The 16,391-nt window shown below is 46.9% G+C and overlaps 1 protein-coding gene across 4 annotated transcripts in view; it reads left to right on the top strand.

The window, feature by feature from the left end:
- CAMK2B (calcium/calmodulin dependent protein kinase II beta) overlaps nt 1-16,114 on the top strand; it is a 312,498-nt gene extending 296,384 nt beyond the window's left edge. For all 4 annotated transcript variants that reach the window (XM_036748942.1, XM_036748941.1, XM_036748940.1 and 1 more), the window contains 4 exons: nt 7,135-7,210; nt 7,590-7,684; nt 8,045-8,279; nt 13,457-16,114. In XM_036748942.1, coding sequence (XP_036604837.1) covers nt 7,135-7,210; nt 7,590-7,684; nt 8,045-8,277 — 404 coding nt within the window. In that variant the 3' untranslated portion in view covers nt 8,278-8,279; nt 13,457-16,114. The remainder of the gene's footprint in view (nt 1-7,134; nt 7,211-7,589; nt 7,685-8,044; nt 8,280-13,456) is intronic.
- Nucleotides 16,115-16,391: the final 277 nt, after the last annotated feature.

Below are 16,391 nucleotides of genomic sequence, written 5' to 3'. Positions count from 1 at the left end.
CTTCTCTTTTTCTCTCTCTTTCTCTCTCCTGTCTCTCTCTCTTTTTCTCTCTCTTTCTTCCTGCTCTCTCTCTCTCTCTCTCTCTCTCTCTCTCTCTCTCTGTCTCTCTCTCTCTCTCTCTCTCTCTCTCTCTCTCTCTCTCTCTCTCTCTCTCTCCCCCCCCTCTCTCTCTCTCTCCCTCTCTCTCCCCTCTCCCTCTCTTTCTCTCCCTGTCTCTCACTCTTGTGTCTCCCTGTCTCTTTCTCTTCCTCCCCCATATCTAATCGGTTTCCAAATCTTACAATTTCTTTTTCTCAAGCTTGTCCCCTTCTCTTCACTCACACAGCTGCCGCCACAATTCAGACCCTCATCACCTCTTGCCTGGACTGTTACAGTAGCCTTCTAATTGGATTCCTGGTCTCAAACCTCTTCCCACTCCAATCCATCCTTCACTCAGTTGCTGAAGTGATTTTCCTAAATTGCAGGTCTGACCGTGTCATCCCTCTTCCAATAAACTACAGTGGCTCCCCGTGGCCTCCAGGATCAATGACAGTCCTTTGTTTGGCATGTAAAGCCCTTCCCAACTTGGCCCCTTCCTAGCTTTTCCACCTTGTTGTATTCCATACTTCTCCACATACATTACATTCCAAATATCCTGGTCCCCTTGCTATTGGTCACACACACTTTATTACCCATTTCCATGCCTTTTCAGTGGCTGTTCCCTAAACATGGAATGTTTTCCCTCCCAACTTCCAGCACTTAGAATCCCTCCCTTCCTCAGATCAAATCACCCCTTCATCCAGGAGCACTCTGCTGCTCCCCAGCTGCTAGAACCATTCTTTAATGGTCTTGTATGTTCTGATGTATGCATGTTTTCTCTCCCATTAGACTGTAGGCTGCTTGAAGGCAGAGATGATTTTTGCTTTTTTTTTTGTATCCCCAGCAGCACAGTGCCTGGTATACAGTCAGTATTTAATAAATGCTTATTGATTGATGGGAGCCCCTTCTGGAACCTTTCCCCTTTCTGGGCCTTAGTTTCCTTATCTATAAATTAGAGGTTGCTGCTGTTTGTCCTTCATTCTTGAAGAAGACCATGACATCAGGGAGGTGATACCATGACATACAAGTGAATTAGATGTGAGAGAGGGCTGTGCAAGGTCACCAGCCTCACTCTCTCCTCCAAAGCCATCTGGGTCCAGTGGCCAGATATCTATCAGGATGACTGGAGATGGCCCAGGATGCAGTGGCGGAACCTTGACCTTCTCAAGCTGAGGTCCTTAACAGGTCTCAGTTTGGCTGAGGCAACACCCATTCACTGATTAAGTCTTAATGAGAAATGAGGCAAAGAATGACCTCTTTAAAAAAAAAAAAGATCTGGGAGGAGAAGACCTTCAGGGTTTCACAAAGGGATAACAAGGTATAGCAGAAAGTCAGCTGACTTTGGAGTCAGGGACCCTCGACTTACTTTCCTCCTCTGCAAAATGAAGGTTTGGATTGGATGATCTCAAAGGCCCATTCCAACTCTAAATCCCATAGTTATAGGACTTCTGACCCAACCACTGCCCCTTTTCTGGTGGGGGGAGGTGAAGAGAGTGAGGTCCAGAGGCATAGTGTGTTGAATTGGCCCCTCCACCATCGTGGCAGACTACAAGGCTGTTTCCTCTGGGAAAGCTTGGTGATGGGGCCCAGACATTCCATTCCTTGAAGCTTTCAAAATTTATTAAGTGCCCACTATGTGCCAGCCATTGGGTCAGGCACTGGGATTACAAAGACAAACCCCTCCCCCAAAACAAACATTCTCTGCCCTCCATGAGCTTACATTCTATCAAGCAGCCAGTAAGATAAATAAATCAACATGACTCCATCCCAAAACTCATGGGAAAAAACAACAAAAACCTAAATTAGAAGTTAAGACCAGAGTTCAAGTCCTGACAGCTGTGTCATCTTACATAATTTACTTAATCTGTATGAACCTCAGTTTTCTCATCTCTAAAATGGGAACAGTGATGCCTGTCCTGAAAACTTCCTAGGTTTGTGATAATTACAAGAGATAATATATGTGGAAAATGCAAGTGATATTATTGGCTAGTAAGGTTTTTGTTAAATTTTGTGGAGAGGGGAGGCTGGGCTTGGGAGACACGGCTAGTGGTTGGTATCCTTGTGCTCTGACCACCACCATCTGACCTAGAGGAAGGTACAGTTCCCCTTATGTCCTTTGTTCTGTGCTCTGGCTCTGGGCAAACCTGACCCTGGGTTCTAGAGGCCTGCGGTCCAGTCACAGAGGAGACATGCAGAAGACAGGCTGCACTCACCACCTATACCTCAGGTTTGCCAAGGGCATGGTTGGAGAAGCAAGAACAGTGGAATTGGAAGTCAGAGGATCTGAGTCTAAATTCTAGCTCAGCTTTCCATTATCTTTGTGACCTTGGACCAACTATTCTACTTCTCTAGGCCTCAATTTTCTCATCCACCAGATGAGCCGTATAGACCAGATGACTCATAAGGACCTTTTCAGCTTTCTCTGCTGCTGTGATCATTGCTACCTGTGGGATCTTGGCCAAATGTCCCTTTTCTGGGCCTTCAGTTCCTTAGCCATAAATTAGAAAGTTGGACCAGAATGCCTACCAAGTGCCTTGGTCCCTTCCAGCTCTAAATCTTAAAATGACATACACTGGATTCAGTTGGTGTTATGATGGTGGGTGATGTCGAAGAGAGGTCAATGTGCTTTTGCTCCCTTTGACCCTGGGTGGACAGTCTTTCTGGAGCCCAGGGCTGAATTTGTCCAGAGCCAACATCTGGCACAAAGAAGGGACCTTGAGCCTAAAAATCATCTACCTGTAAGGTCCCCATAAGCATTTATATAAAGAGGAGTGATGCAAAGGATAGATTAGGATAGGGAGAGCCTGTCATATAGAAGATCAGAAAAGATACCATTGTAACTCAGGTATAAGGTATAGAAATGGAGAGGAAGGGAGAGTTATGAGAGCCTTTTTGGAGGAAGAATTGGCAGGACTTAAATAAAGAGGGTAAAGAAAAAGGATAAAGCAAAGGTTTCTACCTAATTTGGGATGGGGAAGAGGAGATGATAAATTCCTCTTTGAACATTGTGTGTTAAAGGTGCCTATGGGACAGCTGGGTGGTGCTATAAAGCAGGTAGCTGGAAATGTACAGTTGGCACTCAAGAGAGATGTTAGGGCTGGAAATGTCAGGGAAGTCATCTGTATAGGAGAGAGGAAGGAAGGTGGTATAGAGGTGAAGTCATAAGAATTCATGAGCTCTCAGAGAAAGCATAGAAAGGAAACAGGGTCATGGACTGTGAGAGGGAGCCAAAGTTGGGGGCAAGAGGAGGAAACAATTCACTTCAGGCCAGAGTGGCCAGAGAAACACAGGAAGAAATGCAGGATAACCATATTACAAAAGCCAAGAAAAAGAAGGGTTGTAATGGGGAACGTTAGCCAAGTCTCGCTGCTGCAAAGAGGTCAGATCAAGGCAAGATTCATGTAGAATGAGGTTGTTAGCCACCTTGGTTGGAGAGAGGTTTCAGCTGAGCTGTGGAAGGTTAAGGAGGAGATAGCCTGGTTAACAGCACCATGAGGCAGCTCCCGAAGCTGATGCAATTTTGGACTGATTGAGAGAAACATGGCTTCCAGGAATAAAAAAGTGATAGTCCCACCTTATTCCACACTGGTCAGAACACATCGGCAATACTGTGTTCAAGTCCTAGTGCCACATTTTTAAGAGGGACGTTGATATGGTGGAGAGCCGTGAAGGGCAAATGGAATGGTGAATAGCCTTGAATTCGTGCCATGTAAGTACTGGGTGAAGGAAACGGGTATGGTTAGGCTGAAGAAAAGAGGAATCTGGGGTGCTCTTAGCAAATGTCTGAAAGGCTATCTTGTAGATGAATAGTTTAGATTTATTCTGTTTAGCCACAGAGGGAAGACCTAGGAACATTGGGTGGATGTTTGCAAAGAGACAAATTTAGGTTTGGTCTCACAACAAGCTTCTTGACAATAAAGCTATCTTCAAATGGAATCAACTGCCTTGGGAAGTCAAGGGTTCTCCATCATTGTAGGTCTTCAGGCAAAGGCTGGATAGGCGCTTATTGGGTGAGTTATAGTGGGACTTCTGTTTGGGTGTGAGTTGGGCTAGAGAGCCAGTGAAGTCCTTCCTCCAGTAAGGAAACTAGGGCCTGGAGAGATTAGCTCATCTCTGGTGACACAGGTAGTAAGGAACAGAGCCAGAATTTTCAAACTCATGTTCTTGAATCCAATGCTCATTCATATTTACTCATTTCCACAAATACACTTTCACATTTATTACCCAGCCCCTTCCCCACACACAGCATATGCATACACACACGCTCCCACATGCATGGTTGCCCTGAGACAGTCACATTTACAGTTAGATGGTGCAATGGAGTTTCCTCCTTGCCTGAAGCCAGGCAAGACCTGAGTTCAAATGTGACCTTACTGGCTGTATGACCCTGGGCAAGTTACTTAATCTCTGCCTCAGTTTTTTCATCTGTAAAATGGAAGAAATAATAGGATCTGCTTCCAAGGGTGGTTGGATCAAATGAACGTAGGCACTTAATAAATGCTTATTTCCTTCCTTCCCTCACATATGGACTCAAGGTAGACTGTCTGGCCATATGACCTTGGGGAAAGTCACTTCCCTTCTCTGGGCTCTTAGTTTCCTCATCTGTAAAATGAGAAGATTGGACCAACTGATTCTATCTAACGTGTTCAGTTGTTTCTCTTCCTCCCCCTACCTCCCCCGCTCTCTTTTTCCCCCTCCCTCCCCCCTCTCTCTTTTCTCCCCCTCCCCCTCTCTTTTCTCCTCCTCCCCCTCTCTCTCCCCCTCTCTCCCTTCCTCTCCCTCCCTTCTTTTTCTCCCTTCCCCTCCACCTCTCTCTGTAAATGTTATTTTATTAGCTGTCTACATTCTCAGGAGACAGTGGATTAATAAGATGTGGGGGAAGGTAGAACAATAAAATTTATTTTATGACTTAAGATAATAGGTTAGTGATTTTCCTGACTTTCTTTTCTTTGTGAATTATCCAGACAAGAAACTCCTATATCATAATGTCAGCCATGTTAAAAAAGCAAGACAAAAACTACACTGAATTTTCAGGGGCTGGGTGGTCTGGGTGCAGAAGGAGGTTGGGAACTGGAGATCAGTGTCAGGAAGATCTCTCTAAGCCTTAAAGCTGTCCCTAAGTGGAGTGAGCTCCCTCTTCATTGGAAGTCTTCAAGCAGAGGCTGGATGACCACTTGGTGGTTGTGGGGGTCATGTTTGGGGGTGTTTCTCATTTTGGAACATTTTGGTCTAGATGGGCTTTGAGATCCCTCTCTGAGATTCTTGTGTGATTTTCTGAGTACACACACATATACCCATATATAGACATCCCCATATATAGACACACACATACCTATTTACACACACACACCCTGTATACAGACACAATGCCCCCATATACATACACATACCCACGTACAGACATCCCTCACAAACACACACATACCCATTTACAGACACACACACCCCCTATATACAGACACACATATACCCCCTATACACACACATATACAGACACCTCCCCATATACAGACACACACACATATTCGTTTACAGACCCACACACACACACACACACACCCACACAGTATACATACCATTATCAGTATTTATTTGACCCTCAGAAAGACAAATGTGTTGTCCCAGATGTCAAAGCCAGTGTCCAGCACCAGCTCCAGAAGCCTGTGCTGTTGCCCAGGCAGGAGTGGACTTAGGGCAGGGAGATAGCAGGTGCCTGGGCTTTGGCCTTGTTTCTACTGAAGCTGGCAGGGTTCTCCCCAAGACCGCATCAGTGTGGAAGGGCTGGCCTATAGCACCAGGTACCAAGCTGTCGCCATGAGCTGGACACTCTGGGGCCTGCGTTTCTAAGTCCTGGCTGCCTGCTGTGAAGAGCCCATGCTGGCTGTGCGCCCAGCAGGCTCTCTCTGCATAATTAACAAGGCAGTGGCTTGGAGCCGGCATCCACGAGTGGCACAGTTTCTCCCTTGTGGCTTTTTATTTCTACAAGCCTGTGCTCAGGGCTCTTCTGCCAATGGACAGGGGCAGAAAATAGCTGTGGGGAGGCCCTGGCAAAGGAAGAAGCTCAGGAAGAATGTGCAACCTGTTGCCTGAGGTGCCCTCAGTTTCCTCATTGATACTTGATGGATCTTAGGGGACCACAGATATATTTCAGGATATCCATAAATTTGGATGGGAAAAACTTATCTTTTTCTCAATAACCTCTAACTGAAATTTAAATTATTTAAAAGAATTATTCTGAAAAGAGGTCGATAGGTTCCACCAGACTGCCAGGGTAGGGGGCTGGGGGAGAGGGCCCATAAGACACAAAAAGGTTAGCAATCCCTGGCTTACGTGGCCTCTGTGGGCCCTTCCATATCTACTATCCACTAGGGCCTAGGATTGTCCTCTTACTCAAGGCTCAGCCTGAGTCCTTCCTCCTCCATTCATCTTCCCTTGCCCCCCCCCCCACTAAAGATGATGGCTCCACCCCCCCACCGCTGCAACATTGCTGAACTCTGTTTTCCTCCTTTCCCACACCCCATACAAGTCCCTTAACACCCTACCCTGTATTTATTTATAATGTAAGCTTTTTGAGGGCAAGGGCTGTTTCATTGCTGTATCTCCAGCTCACACAGGGTCTTGTACTTAGTAAGTCCTTAATAAATGAAATGACTTTATTGAATCTGTGGTACTTTCTCTTATCCCATGTTGGCAGTTTTCTTTCTGGGATATCTCACCTCCTGTTTATATTATACCAACTTGAGTGGGATTGGCGCAGGCGATGTTGACCTCAAGCAGGCCAAGACTGGGAGGTATCCAAAGTAGGGGCATGTTCCCTAGATGGAACTCAGCAGCTCTTACCGAGCTCGGTGTGGCTAGGGATGGAATCTTGCTAGAGATGTAGATGGGGGCTTGTGGGAGCCAAGCTAGAGAGAGGTCTTGGTCAACAAGGGTCAACAAGCCTTGACACTTGAGAAGGCAGGTACCCTGGGAGCTAACCACTCACTTAAGGCTGATGGGCTCACCCTGGGGTGCTGGGCCTTCAGAGGGCAAGCTTGATTGTGTCTTCCCCTCCAGCTCGCAAGCAAGAAATCATCAAAATCACAGAGCAGCTGATAGAGGCCGTCAATAACGGGGACTTCGAGGCCTATGCGTGAGTACCACCGTGGGCTTTCAGACCAACCTGGGGTCGGAGGGAGGAAGAACCTGAACCTTTGGGAGAGAAAAGTGTAGTTAGTATACTTGGAGGTAGGATGATCCACATCGAGAGCATATTGGGGTGTGGTGTTCCAGGGCTGTCAGGGTCCTTAACAGCTGCTTCCTAGGCACATTGGCACACAAAATGTTGAGAAAGTGGCTGGGCAGAGATGGAAGCAAAGTATCAAGGGCCTGTAGGGGTTCCCCAATGTATTGGTTTTCCCAGTGGTATAAATGTAGTCATGCCCCTAGGTAGATCCAGGGTCTAGGTAAGAGGAGGACCAAGACGTTGGTCCCCTTTGACACATCTGTTTCATCTGATATTTGTTCTGCAGGAAAATTTGTGACCCAGGCCTGACCTCATTTGAACCTGAAGCTCTTGGCAACCTTGTAGAAGGGATGGACTTCCATAGATTCTACTTTGAGAATTGTAAGTAAGCTTGGTCAAGGACTGAAGGAGTAAACTAGCCAATCCTGAGGGGGATGCCCTTGGCAGGGTGCCTGGAAGAACAAAGCTGACCTAGTGGTGAAAGGCTTTAGGAGGGTACCATGGAGTGGGATGAACAACGGTGGCCCTGATGAATAGAGGCAAGCACATCTCCGGTCCAAAGCTGAGCTGTGGCTGGGCTGAAGGGCCTTCCCATAGTCCCTTCTCTATGGTACCCACTTCCCCCTCTACCTACAGACTGTACCCCAGTGTATGCTTCCAGATTGGAGGGAAGAGTGGGAAGCTTCAGGAGGGGCTCTTCATATGCTGCAAGTTCTTCCACCTTCTCTTCCCCCTCTTCAGTGCTAGCCAAGAACAGCAAACCCATCCACACCACCATCCTGAACCCCCACGTACACGTTATCGGTGAGGATGCCGCATGCATCGCCTACATCCGTCTCACGCAGTACATTGACGGGCAGGGCCGACCCCGCACCAGCCAGTCAGAGGAGACCCGTGTCTGGCACCGCCGTGATGGCAAGTGGCAGAATGTCCACTTCCACTGTTCAGGTGCACCTGTGGCCCCGCTGCAGTGAAGGTGAGCACCCCTCCCCCACTCCCCAGTCCCATGACCCAGATTCCCAAGGATGAGGTCTTGATCACATAGACCATCTGAGCCTGGAATGAGATGCACGGAGTGGAGTGAGAAGTACCTAAATTGTTTGCTTCTCTGTCACACCATGGACTGGTCTGCTACCCTCAGAATCTGGTAGTTTGGGGATCATCAATCTAGATCTGGAATACAGTCCAAACCCCTCACCTTACGAATAGGAAACTGAGGCCCAAGGAGGTTAAGTGATTTGCTCAAGGTACTGTTAGAAGTGGGATTTAGGTCCTGGTCCTCTGACTCCAGAGTGAGGCCTGTTTACAGTATGTAATGCTGCCTCCAGATGGGAAGCCCCCAGGGATTCAGGCCAGCAGTGAGTCCTCTCTTTCTCCCCAAATGACCATATGTTGACCTATCCTTGTGCATGTACGTGCAGAGAATAGTGAGGAAGCCATTCTGGCTAGAGAAGAGAGCATGTGTTAGAATGCAATACTGTTGTTTGTTGTTGAGTCATTTTCAGTCATGTCTGACTCTTTGTGATCCCTTTTGGAGTTTTCTTGGCAGAGATACTGGAGTGGTTTGCCATTTCCTTCTCCAGCTCATTTTAGATATATTGAAACTGAGGCAAACAGGGTTAAGTTACTTACCCAGGGTCACACAGCTAGTAAATGTCTGAGGCTTTATTTGAACTCAGGCCTTCCTGACCCCAGGCCAAGCCCCCTATCCACTGCGCCACTTAGCAACCCAGGATGCAACATAGCAGACCTTTATTAAAGACCTGCTCAGGGTAGAACTAAGTGTGGGGGAGATGATGAGTTTTGATAAGACACAGTCCCCATCCTCCATTACAGTCTTACAGACACCATCCCAAACAGCCGTGATATACATTACCAGTCAGGTATAGGGACTCTTCAAAACAAAGCACCATGTAGAAGGTCTGAGAAGTAAAGTCATTACTCATTGGAGGGAAGGGGACCTCACAGGGAAAGCTTCAAAGAGGAGGTGACCTGCATGATGAGCTTTAAAAGATGGGTAGCAATTTAGCAGGTGACAAGGAAGGGATAAGGGCATTCTAGCCCCAGGGAACAGCACAAGCAAAGGCTCACGCCTTTGTCAGAACAGGCAGTTTGGCTGGAGCACAGAGTCCATTTAGGGGAGTAAAAGGAGAGAAGGTCAGTCCAGATCCAAGGAGGTAGCAGATCTTGGACTTGATACAATAGGAAACAAGAAGCTGTTACAGGTTCCTGTGCTGGAAAGTAACATTAAATTCAATTCAACAGACATTTATTAAGCACTCACTGTATGCAATTCTGCAAAGATTTATTAAACACTATGCAGGAAATGCAAATATAGCTCTAACATAGGTCCTGGAGTTTACAATCCATCAGTCAATGTACAAGGATTTATTAAGCACCTACTATGTACCAGGCATTGTGCTAGGTGCTGGTGATACAAAGACAAAAGTAAAACAGGGCTTGCCCTCTAGGAGCTTACAGTTTAGCCAGAGGAAACACTACCACCTTTTGTATACATATATGTATACAAAATAAATAATGAGGTTTTTGGGGGAAGAAGGCCCTAGGAGCTGGGGGAATCAGGAAGGGCTTCTTGTAGAAGGTGGCACTTGAGCTGAGCCTGGAAGGAAAGTGAGGATTCTTGGAAGTGGAGGCAAGAAGGGAGAGCATTCCAGGCATGGGGGACAGCCATCGAAAAGTCACAGAAGTGAGAGATGGAGTGTCATGTCTGAGGCACAGTAAGGAGGTCAGTGTGGCTGCACCATAGCGTTTGTTGGGGGGGAAGAGTATGTAATAAGTGTTGTGAGTAAAATTCAGCAAAGGTAGACTGAGGCAATTCTCTCCATGCAAGATAACTTTTTATTAACAGGAGTGCTCCCTGCCAGTAAAATGGGTCAATGGCTCTGCCTCAGTTAGCCAAAAGACCCCGAGCAGAAGGACAGCTCTCTTTTATAGTTTTTGGGGAGTACTGAACAAAGAACAAGACTTTGTAGGCAGAGAAAGAATACAGTTGGTTATGAGGTTGGTGACATCGCAGAATTGAGGGCAAGATGATTGGTCACTAAGGAAAGTGGCCATACGCACCCATGAGATCAGGACTACCCTCTCTTAGAGGAAGGCTTTGTGGATGTGTGGGACACAGCTGCAGCCCGAGGCTATTGGTAGTGGACCAGGGATGTCGACTCACTGGTGCCTGGGAATGAGATAAGACCCCTTCTAACTGGGCAAGGATGAGGCTAATATGGGGTAAGGTCAGCTTGTCTGCCTCCAAGGATAGTTTCTCAGGTGCTGAGGTTATGAGGGACAAGCTTCCTTGGCACAGTGATTTGCAGGTGGTGCTAGGAAAACAGTTCCCTTCGAGTGAGTGTTTTATGAGAGTATTGATTGAACTTCTAAACGTTAGCCCAATAGTTTTTCTTTAATTAAAAATGATCAATAGGAAAACTGAATGATGGTGTCTAACTTGTGGTAGAAAGACTGAAGCCCACGGGCTTCTCCACTCAGAGACAAAGAAGAGGCTTAGGTTTGCTGCACAGAATACGGACTATGGTTACAGAACGGAATCAATTACTGAGTGAAATAAAGTATAAAACATTTATACAATGTATACAATATTCATGAAATATTGATACAAGTAATTTTCATATGAGGCAAGAAAGACATATACAAATAATTGTATTATAAGAGAAAGTGAGATAAACGCAAAACAGGGTCTGGGCAGAGTTCTTTTACCTGGTCAGGGCAGACTTCATAAAGGAGGCAGTGTCTGATTCGGGCCTTGATAGAAGAGAGGGACCTGATAGATTAGAGATGGACAGCACTGTCCATTCCAGGCTTGGAAGTGGCTGGCATGAGTAAGGTCCATGGAGATGGGAGGAGGCAGACAGGGGCACGAGAGTTCTTCCAGTTTGACTGGAAAGTGGAGCTGGGTAGCAGAACAACATAAAGTATGGTGGAGACAGGTTTTGGGGAGCCCTGAATGCCAAGATCAGTAGGGAGTCAGGAGCCACTGAATGCCTCTGAGTTGAAGAGTGGATCCAAGGGAGTGCATTAGGTAAAGGATTCAAGCAATAGCATGGGTTAGGGAGGGGACTGACGAGAAGCAGGGTGCTGAGTTTGGAGCCTGCTACAGAGAGGAGAGACAGGAGCCTCAACTATGGGCATGACATGAGTCAAGAGGAAGGGGGAACAATATGAAAATGGTGTTTTAGGAAGATTAATTTGGCAGCTCTTCAGTTTGGCAGAAAGTAGGGAGAAGGTACTGGGCAGATGCTGGGGATGCAAAGACTGAACCTCCCGGCTAGGGACTTGCATTCTTCCAGAGGGTACAACGTGAATGGTGCAAATGCAGAGAACATGCATGATACGTTTTAAAAAATCATTTCAAGGAGGAGAGGGAACCTAACAACTAGGCATCAAGGAAGTAAAGGCCTTGTGTGGGAGGTCATGGCTGACCTGAGCCTTGAAGAAAGCCAAGGACTTAAGAAGTAGAGAGGAGAAAGAATGGCATTCCAGACATGGGGGACCATCCATGAGAAGGCACGGCCCAGAGAGGGGGATAATAGCAGGCACCACCACAACAACTAGCAGGGATAACAGCAGCCACCACCACCACAGCTAGCATTTCTACATTTCTACAGTGCTTCAAGGCTGGCAAAGCAGCTTTGCATATGTGATCTCATTTGGTCCTCACACAACAACCCTGGGAGTCAGGTAGAGTTATCATCCTTGTTTTACAGGTGCAAAAAACGAGGTTCAGAGAGGCTTAGCCACTTGCCCAGGGTCACACAGTGAATGAAGTGAGACAGGATGAGGCAGGGCCCAGACTCAGGCCGTCCCGACTCCAAGTTGAGCATTGTACCACCTCGATACATATAGTGTGATATGATCCATAGGGAATGGCTCATAGAGCAGTTTAACTGGAAAAGAAAGCAAGGTGAAGTAGGACCAGAAAGGTATGTGGGTACCACATTGTATAGGTCTTTCAAAACCAACCTGAGGATTTTGTATTGATTCTAGAGGCAACAGGGAGCAGCTACCAAATACTTTTCAGTAGAAGAGTGACACGGTCAGACCTGGGATTTAGCTCTTTCTTTTTGGCAAGTGTAGAGCATTGATTGACAAAGGAGGAGACCCACAAGGAGGCTATTGCAGCAGTCCAGACAAGAGATGATAAGGACCAGACAAAGAATCCTGGCTGCGCGAGTAGAGAGAAGGGGGATTGATATGGACATGGAGGATGGAAGCAAAGCTTGGGACATTTTCTCTTTATGTCTCTTTAGCCCCATCACCTAACACAGTGCCTTGCACATAGTAAGAGCTTAAGTTATTTGTTTAGTTTGTTTAATTAAATCGAGCAGAGATGCAAGAGATTTTGTAGAGGTAGAATTAACAAAATTTGTCTATTCTTTGTATACAAAATGTGGGAATCTCCTAAAACTCTGATGGGGTCCAGTTCTCTCTTTTGGTCCTCTTGGTAGTTCCCTCACTGGTTCAGTTACTGTTTCTGTGTAAATCACTTAAAAAAACTGTCTATCTAGCCCTCATCTCCTTCTTTGTGGGCAGGTAAACAGTGAATAATCTAGCAAAGGAAACTGAGACATGGTCAGATGGGTAGGCAAAGAAGCAAGTGAGAGCAGTGTCATGGAAGCCAAGGAGATGGAGGTTTCCAGGGCTAAGGGAATGTTTGAAAGTGTCAAAAGACGAAGTGGAGGCAGAAAATATAACCAGCCCTTTCTGGGAGTTTGGCTGTAAAAGGGAGAGGGGTCCTAGGATAATAGCTTGAGGGAATGGTGGGGTTAAATGAAGGTTTTTTTTTTTTTTTTAAGGATCAGGAAGACCTGTATATACTTATTTACAAATGATGGTAAAGGAACCATTAGATAAGGAGAGATTGAAAGTGAGAGAAAAAGGAAAATACTGATGGACAAATGCACAGAGGAGGAAATGGGATCAAGATTTGGGAGAACAGTCGCAGAATCAGACAGTTTTAGGCTAGAAAGTACCACTGCAGTATTGGAGATGGGCATCTAATTCTTTTATCCCCTCCCAAATGCCCCATGCTTCTGTGCTGCCTGAGGCCCTCTTACTTTGTCTTCCCCTGCTTAAAACACCACAGTGAAGTACAGTGACAGGGCCCACCTTGTGTTTCAGAACCAGTACATCCTTTTGTGGTTTCATCCTGACGGAGACGGTGATTGGAGCGGAGCCGCCACTCGCCGGGTGGTAGCGCCCACCACGTCAGCATGCTCGTGTCTGCCTCGTCCCTCCCTCCCCCGGTGCCTGTGTCTGCAGAAAACAAGACCAGATGTGATTTCTTTTTAAAAAACAAAAAAACACACAAACAACCGGCAACTACAACAGCAACAAAAAGCAACCAACAAAATGAGGAAAAAAATACCACAATACAAAAAACAAAACCAGGATAAAAAAAAAAGCTGTAAAAATCACTGGCGTTTGTGGGGCTTCAAAACCAACCAGCTGCTCCTCCCGTCCACAGCTCCATGTGTTTGTCTGTCCGTCTGTTCCTCGGCTGTCTTGGGTGACCAGGTGTTGCAATGAAAATGTCCACAAGGCTCCACCCCCTCTGTTGACCCCCGTGTTGAACGGTGTTAGTTTGTTAGATGAAAAAAAAAAAAAACAAACAAAACCCACAAAAAAAAACAAAAAAAAAACAAAAAAAAAAAACTAAGGTATTTTGCATTCTCTCTGCCAACGCATGGGCCTTTGCCAGTGGTGTACTTGCACGTGGCCGTCGTGAGCTGTTACCGTTTGTCTTTTCAGGGACGTGGGGCTGCTGGCTCCAGGTTTTCCTTTGCCTTTTTCCTCTAGTTGTGCCTGTGGGTTGCTATCACTCCTTCCTTCCTTCCACCCAACATTCTTTCTTTGGTTGAGGAGGGAAGAGGCGTCCCTGGGCTCTGTCCCTTCTGTGCCAGTCAGACTGCTGGTCAGCAGCATGTCCAGTGTTGTTGGAAAGTGACTCTGGGCTCCCAGACTCCAGATGGGCTGAGATCCCGGCACTCACACTATGGGACATCCTCTGCTCTTGTCATCCCCCTCAACTAAAGAGCCTGTGTCAAGAACCTCCTTGTGCCATGCTGGCCTCGTCTCTTACTCTGAAGCCTTGAAGGCTGGTGATGGCATGAAGGGCGAGCAGCTCTGGGTGAGGATTGTGAAGAGTGCTGAGGGGCATGGCTGGGAGAGGGGAGAGAGATGGGGAACAGGGACATGCAGCGGTAAGAGAACCCTGGTCCTTTGGGACCCAGATTTTACAGGCGTCTGCAAGCCCAGGAGTGGGGGGAGCCTGGGCCATCCAGCTCCCAAGTGCCCAAGAGAGTATGCTAAGCCTCACAGAAAGGGGAACCCTAACTTCTGGAGACAAAGCATCATCTCCTACCAACTCTCATTCCCTTAGCCCTAACAGCTTCACATATGGGAAGCACAGCCAGAGTAATTAGCAGACCCTGGGCTGTGCCCCCAGGGCCTTTGTAACCTCTTCAGTTTGACCAGGATCTTGACCTCCCCCCCACCAACTGACAGAGACAACTCAGGAGCCAAGACTCCCAAATAACCAGCTATAGAAAATGAGGGCTTTGGGTCCTCAGGAAATGATCTTTCTTCTTGCCTTGGTGGATACTGAAAGCAGCTCCTGCTTCTTCCCTCTGTCTGGTTGGTCTCTGCACAGTAGACAGTGAATGTATTGACAGCTTTGTGGCGGCTCCTCTGAATTTTGACCCAGAGAAATCTGTTTCCTAGGGCCTAGTATCTCCTTTGGCCCTCTCTGGCCCTCTATAGGGGCATCCCAATCTCTCCTTTTATCAGGATAAGAATTGACAGCTCAGAAAGGTTACATACAGACTCAAGCCTTTCTTCCTCCTGGTTCTCCAGCCCCTGAAATAGGGATAAAGAGGTGGTTATTCCCCTTTATATTATCCCTTTCCCAACCTAGGTGAGTCAGATAGGTCTTGTGGAGGGCTCCCTAGGGCTATTGTGTCCTCTCCTATGGAGAGGCTTCTGGCATGGCGGGATGGAGAAATCTGTTGAGAGGCAAGGCTAGTCTCCATGACTCCCCCTTCATTGAAGGTGAGAGAGAAGGAGGGAATCCTATAACTTGGAAGTGGGGTTAGTCCCACTGGCAACCAGAGTAAATCTAAGACCAAGCAATTATTTCCTCAAACTCCTTCCAGTAGAGCAGTAAGGATTTTGAGCTCTGCAAGAACCTGGCCAGGTTGTTGGGGAGTTCCCTAGAAAAAAAGGACAAGTCAGGAAAGAACAGTGCATTCTTCTGTTTTCCTGGGACTGAAAAAAACACTAGGCCATATTAAGCCCTGTCCTTGATTTCCCTGGCTTGTGGTTGTGGTTTACAAAGTGTCCATCTTTGGATGGAAAGTCAGGGCTTATAGACTAGCTGGCCATAGGGTGGCCCCGGCAACCTCAGGGAATCCCAGGAATAGGGTGAATAGTGTCTAGTTGGGATTTCTTGGTAGCTGGAGCTCAAGGATGATTGTAAAGAAAATGCTCCCTCCAGAGACACAATCATCTGCATCCAGTCCCTGAGAAGGCCTCACTTGCCCAGTGGGGACAGTAGACTACAGTGAGCCATGGTTCTTAAGTAGGAAGAAAAGGAGTCAAGTTGGTCACATGGTGGGTGCTCAACAAATTCTTAAGGATGGCAGCTGCTGCTGCATTAATCAGTATCAACAGCCATCTGATTCATTTATTGATGACTTCCTGTGTTCAAGGCCAATGTTGATGGATTGGGAAAGGACAACAGCTAGATGAACTGAGTCAGAAAGCATTAAAAAAAAAAAACAGTAGGAATGAATGGCTTTCTTCTGGGAACTTCAAGTGCCTAATTGGAATTGGAAAATTAAAGGGAAGGTGCCAGTCTGGGCCGTATCTTCACTTTCCCCTGGATTGAGAATATCCCAAGGAATTCCCGCCAAGGAAATCAGGGGCTTGTGGCAGGAATAGCACTAGGGCTACTTGGCATGGCCAGAGAAGAAAGAGGAGAGAGACATACATCAATCTTTAAGACCTGGGCCCAGTGGTGAAAACATCTGGAGTTGATGAAAGGCCCAGGGTCAGA

The sequence above is a fragment of the Trichosurus vulpecula genome, chromosome 3 (assembly GCF_011100635.1).
Source record: "Trichosurus vulpecula isolate mTriVul1 chromosome 3, mTriVul1.pri, whole genome shotgun sequence".
Taxonomy (NCBI): domain Eukaryota; kingdom Metazoa; phylum Chordata; class Mammalia; order Diprotodontia; family Phalangeridae; genus Trichosurus; species Trichosurus vulpecula.
Note: the sequence above shows the minus strand (reverse complement) of the source record. Positions and strands in the feature narration are given on the sequence as shown.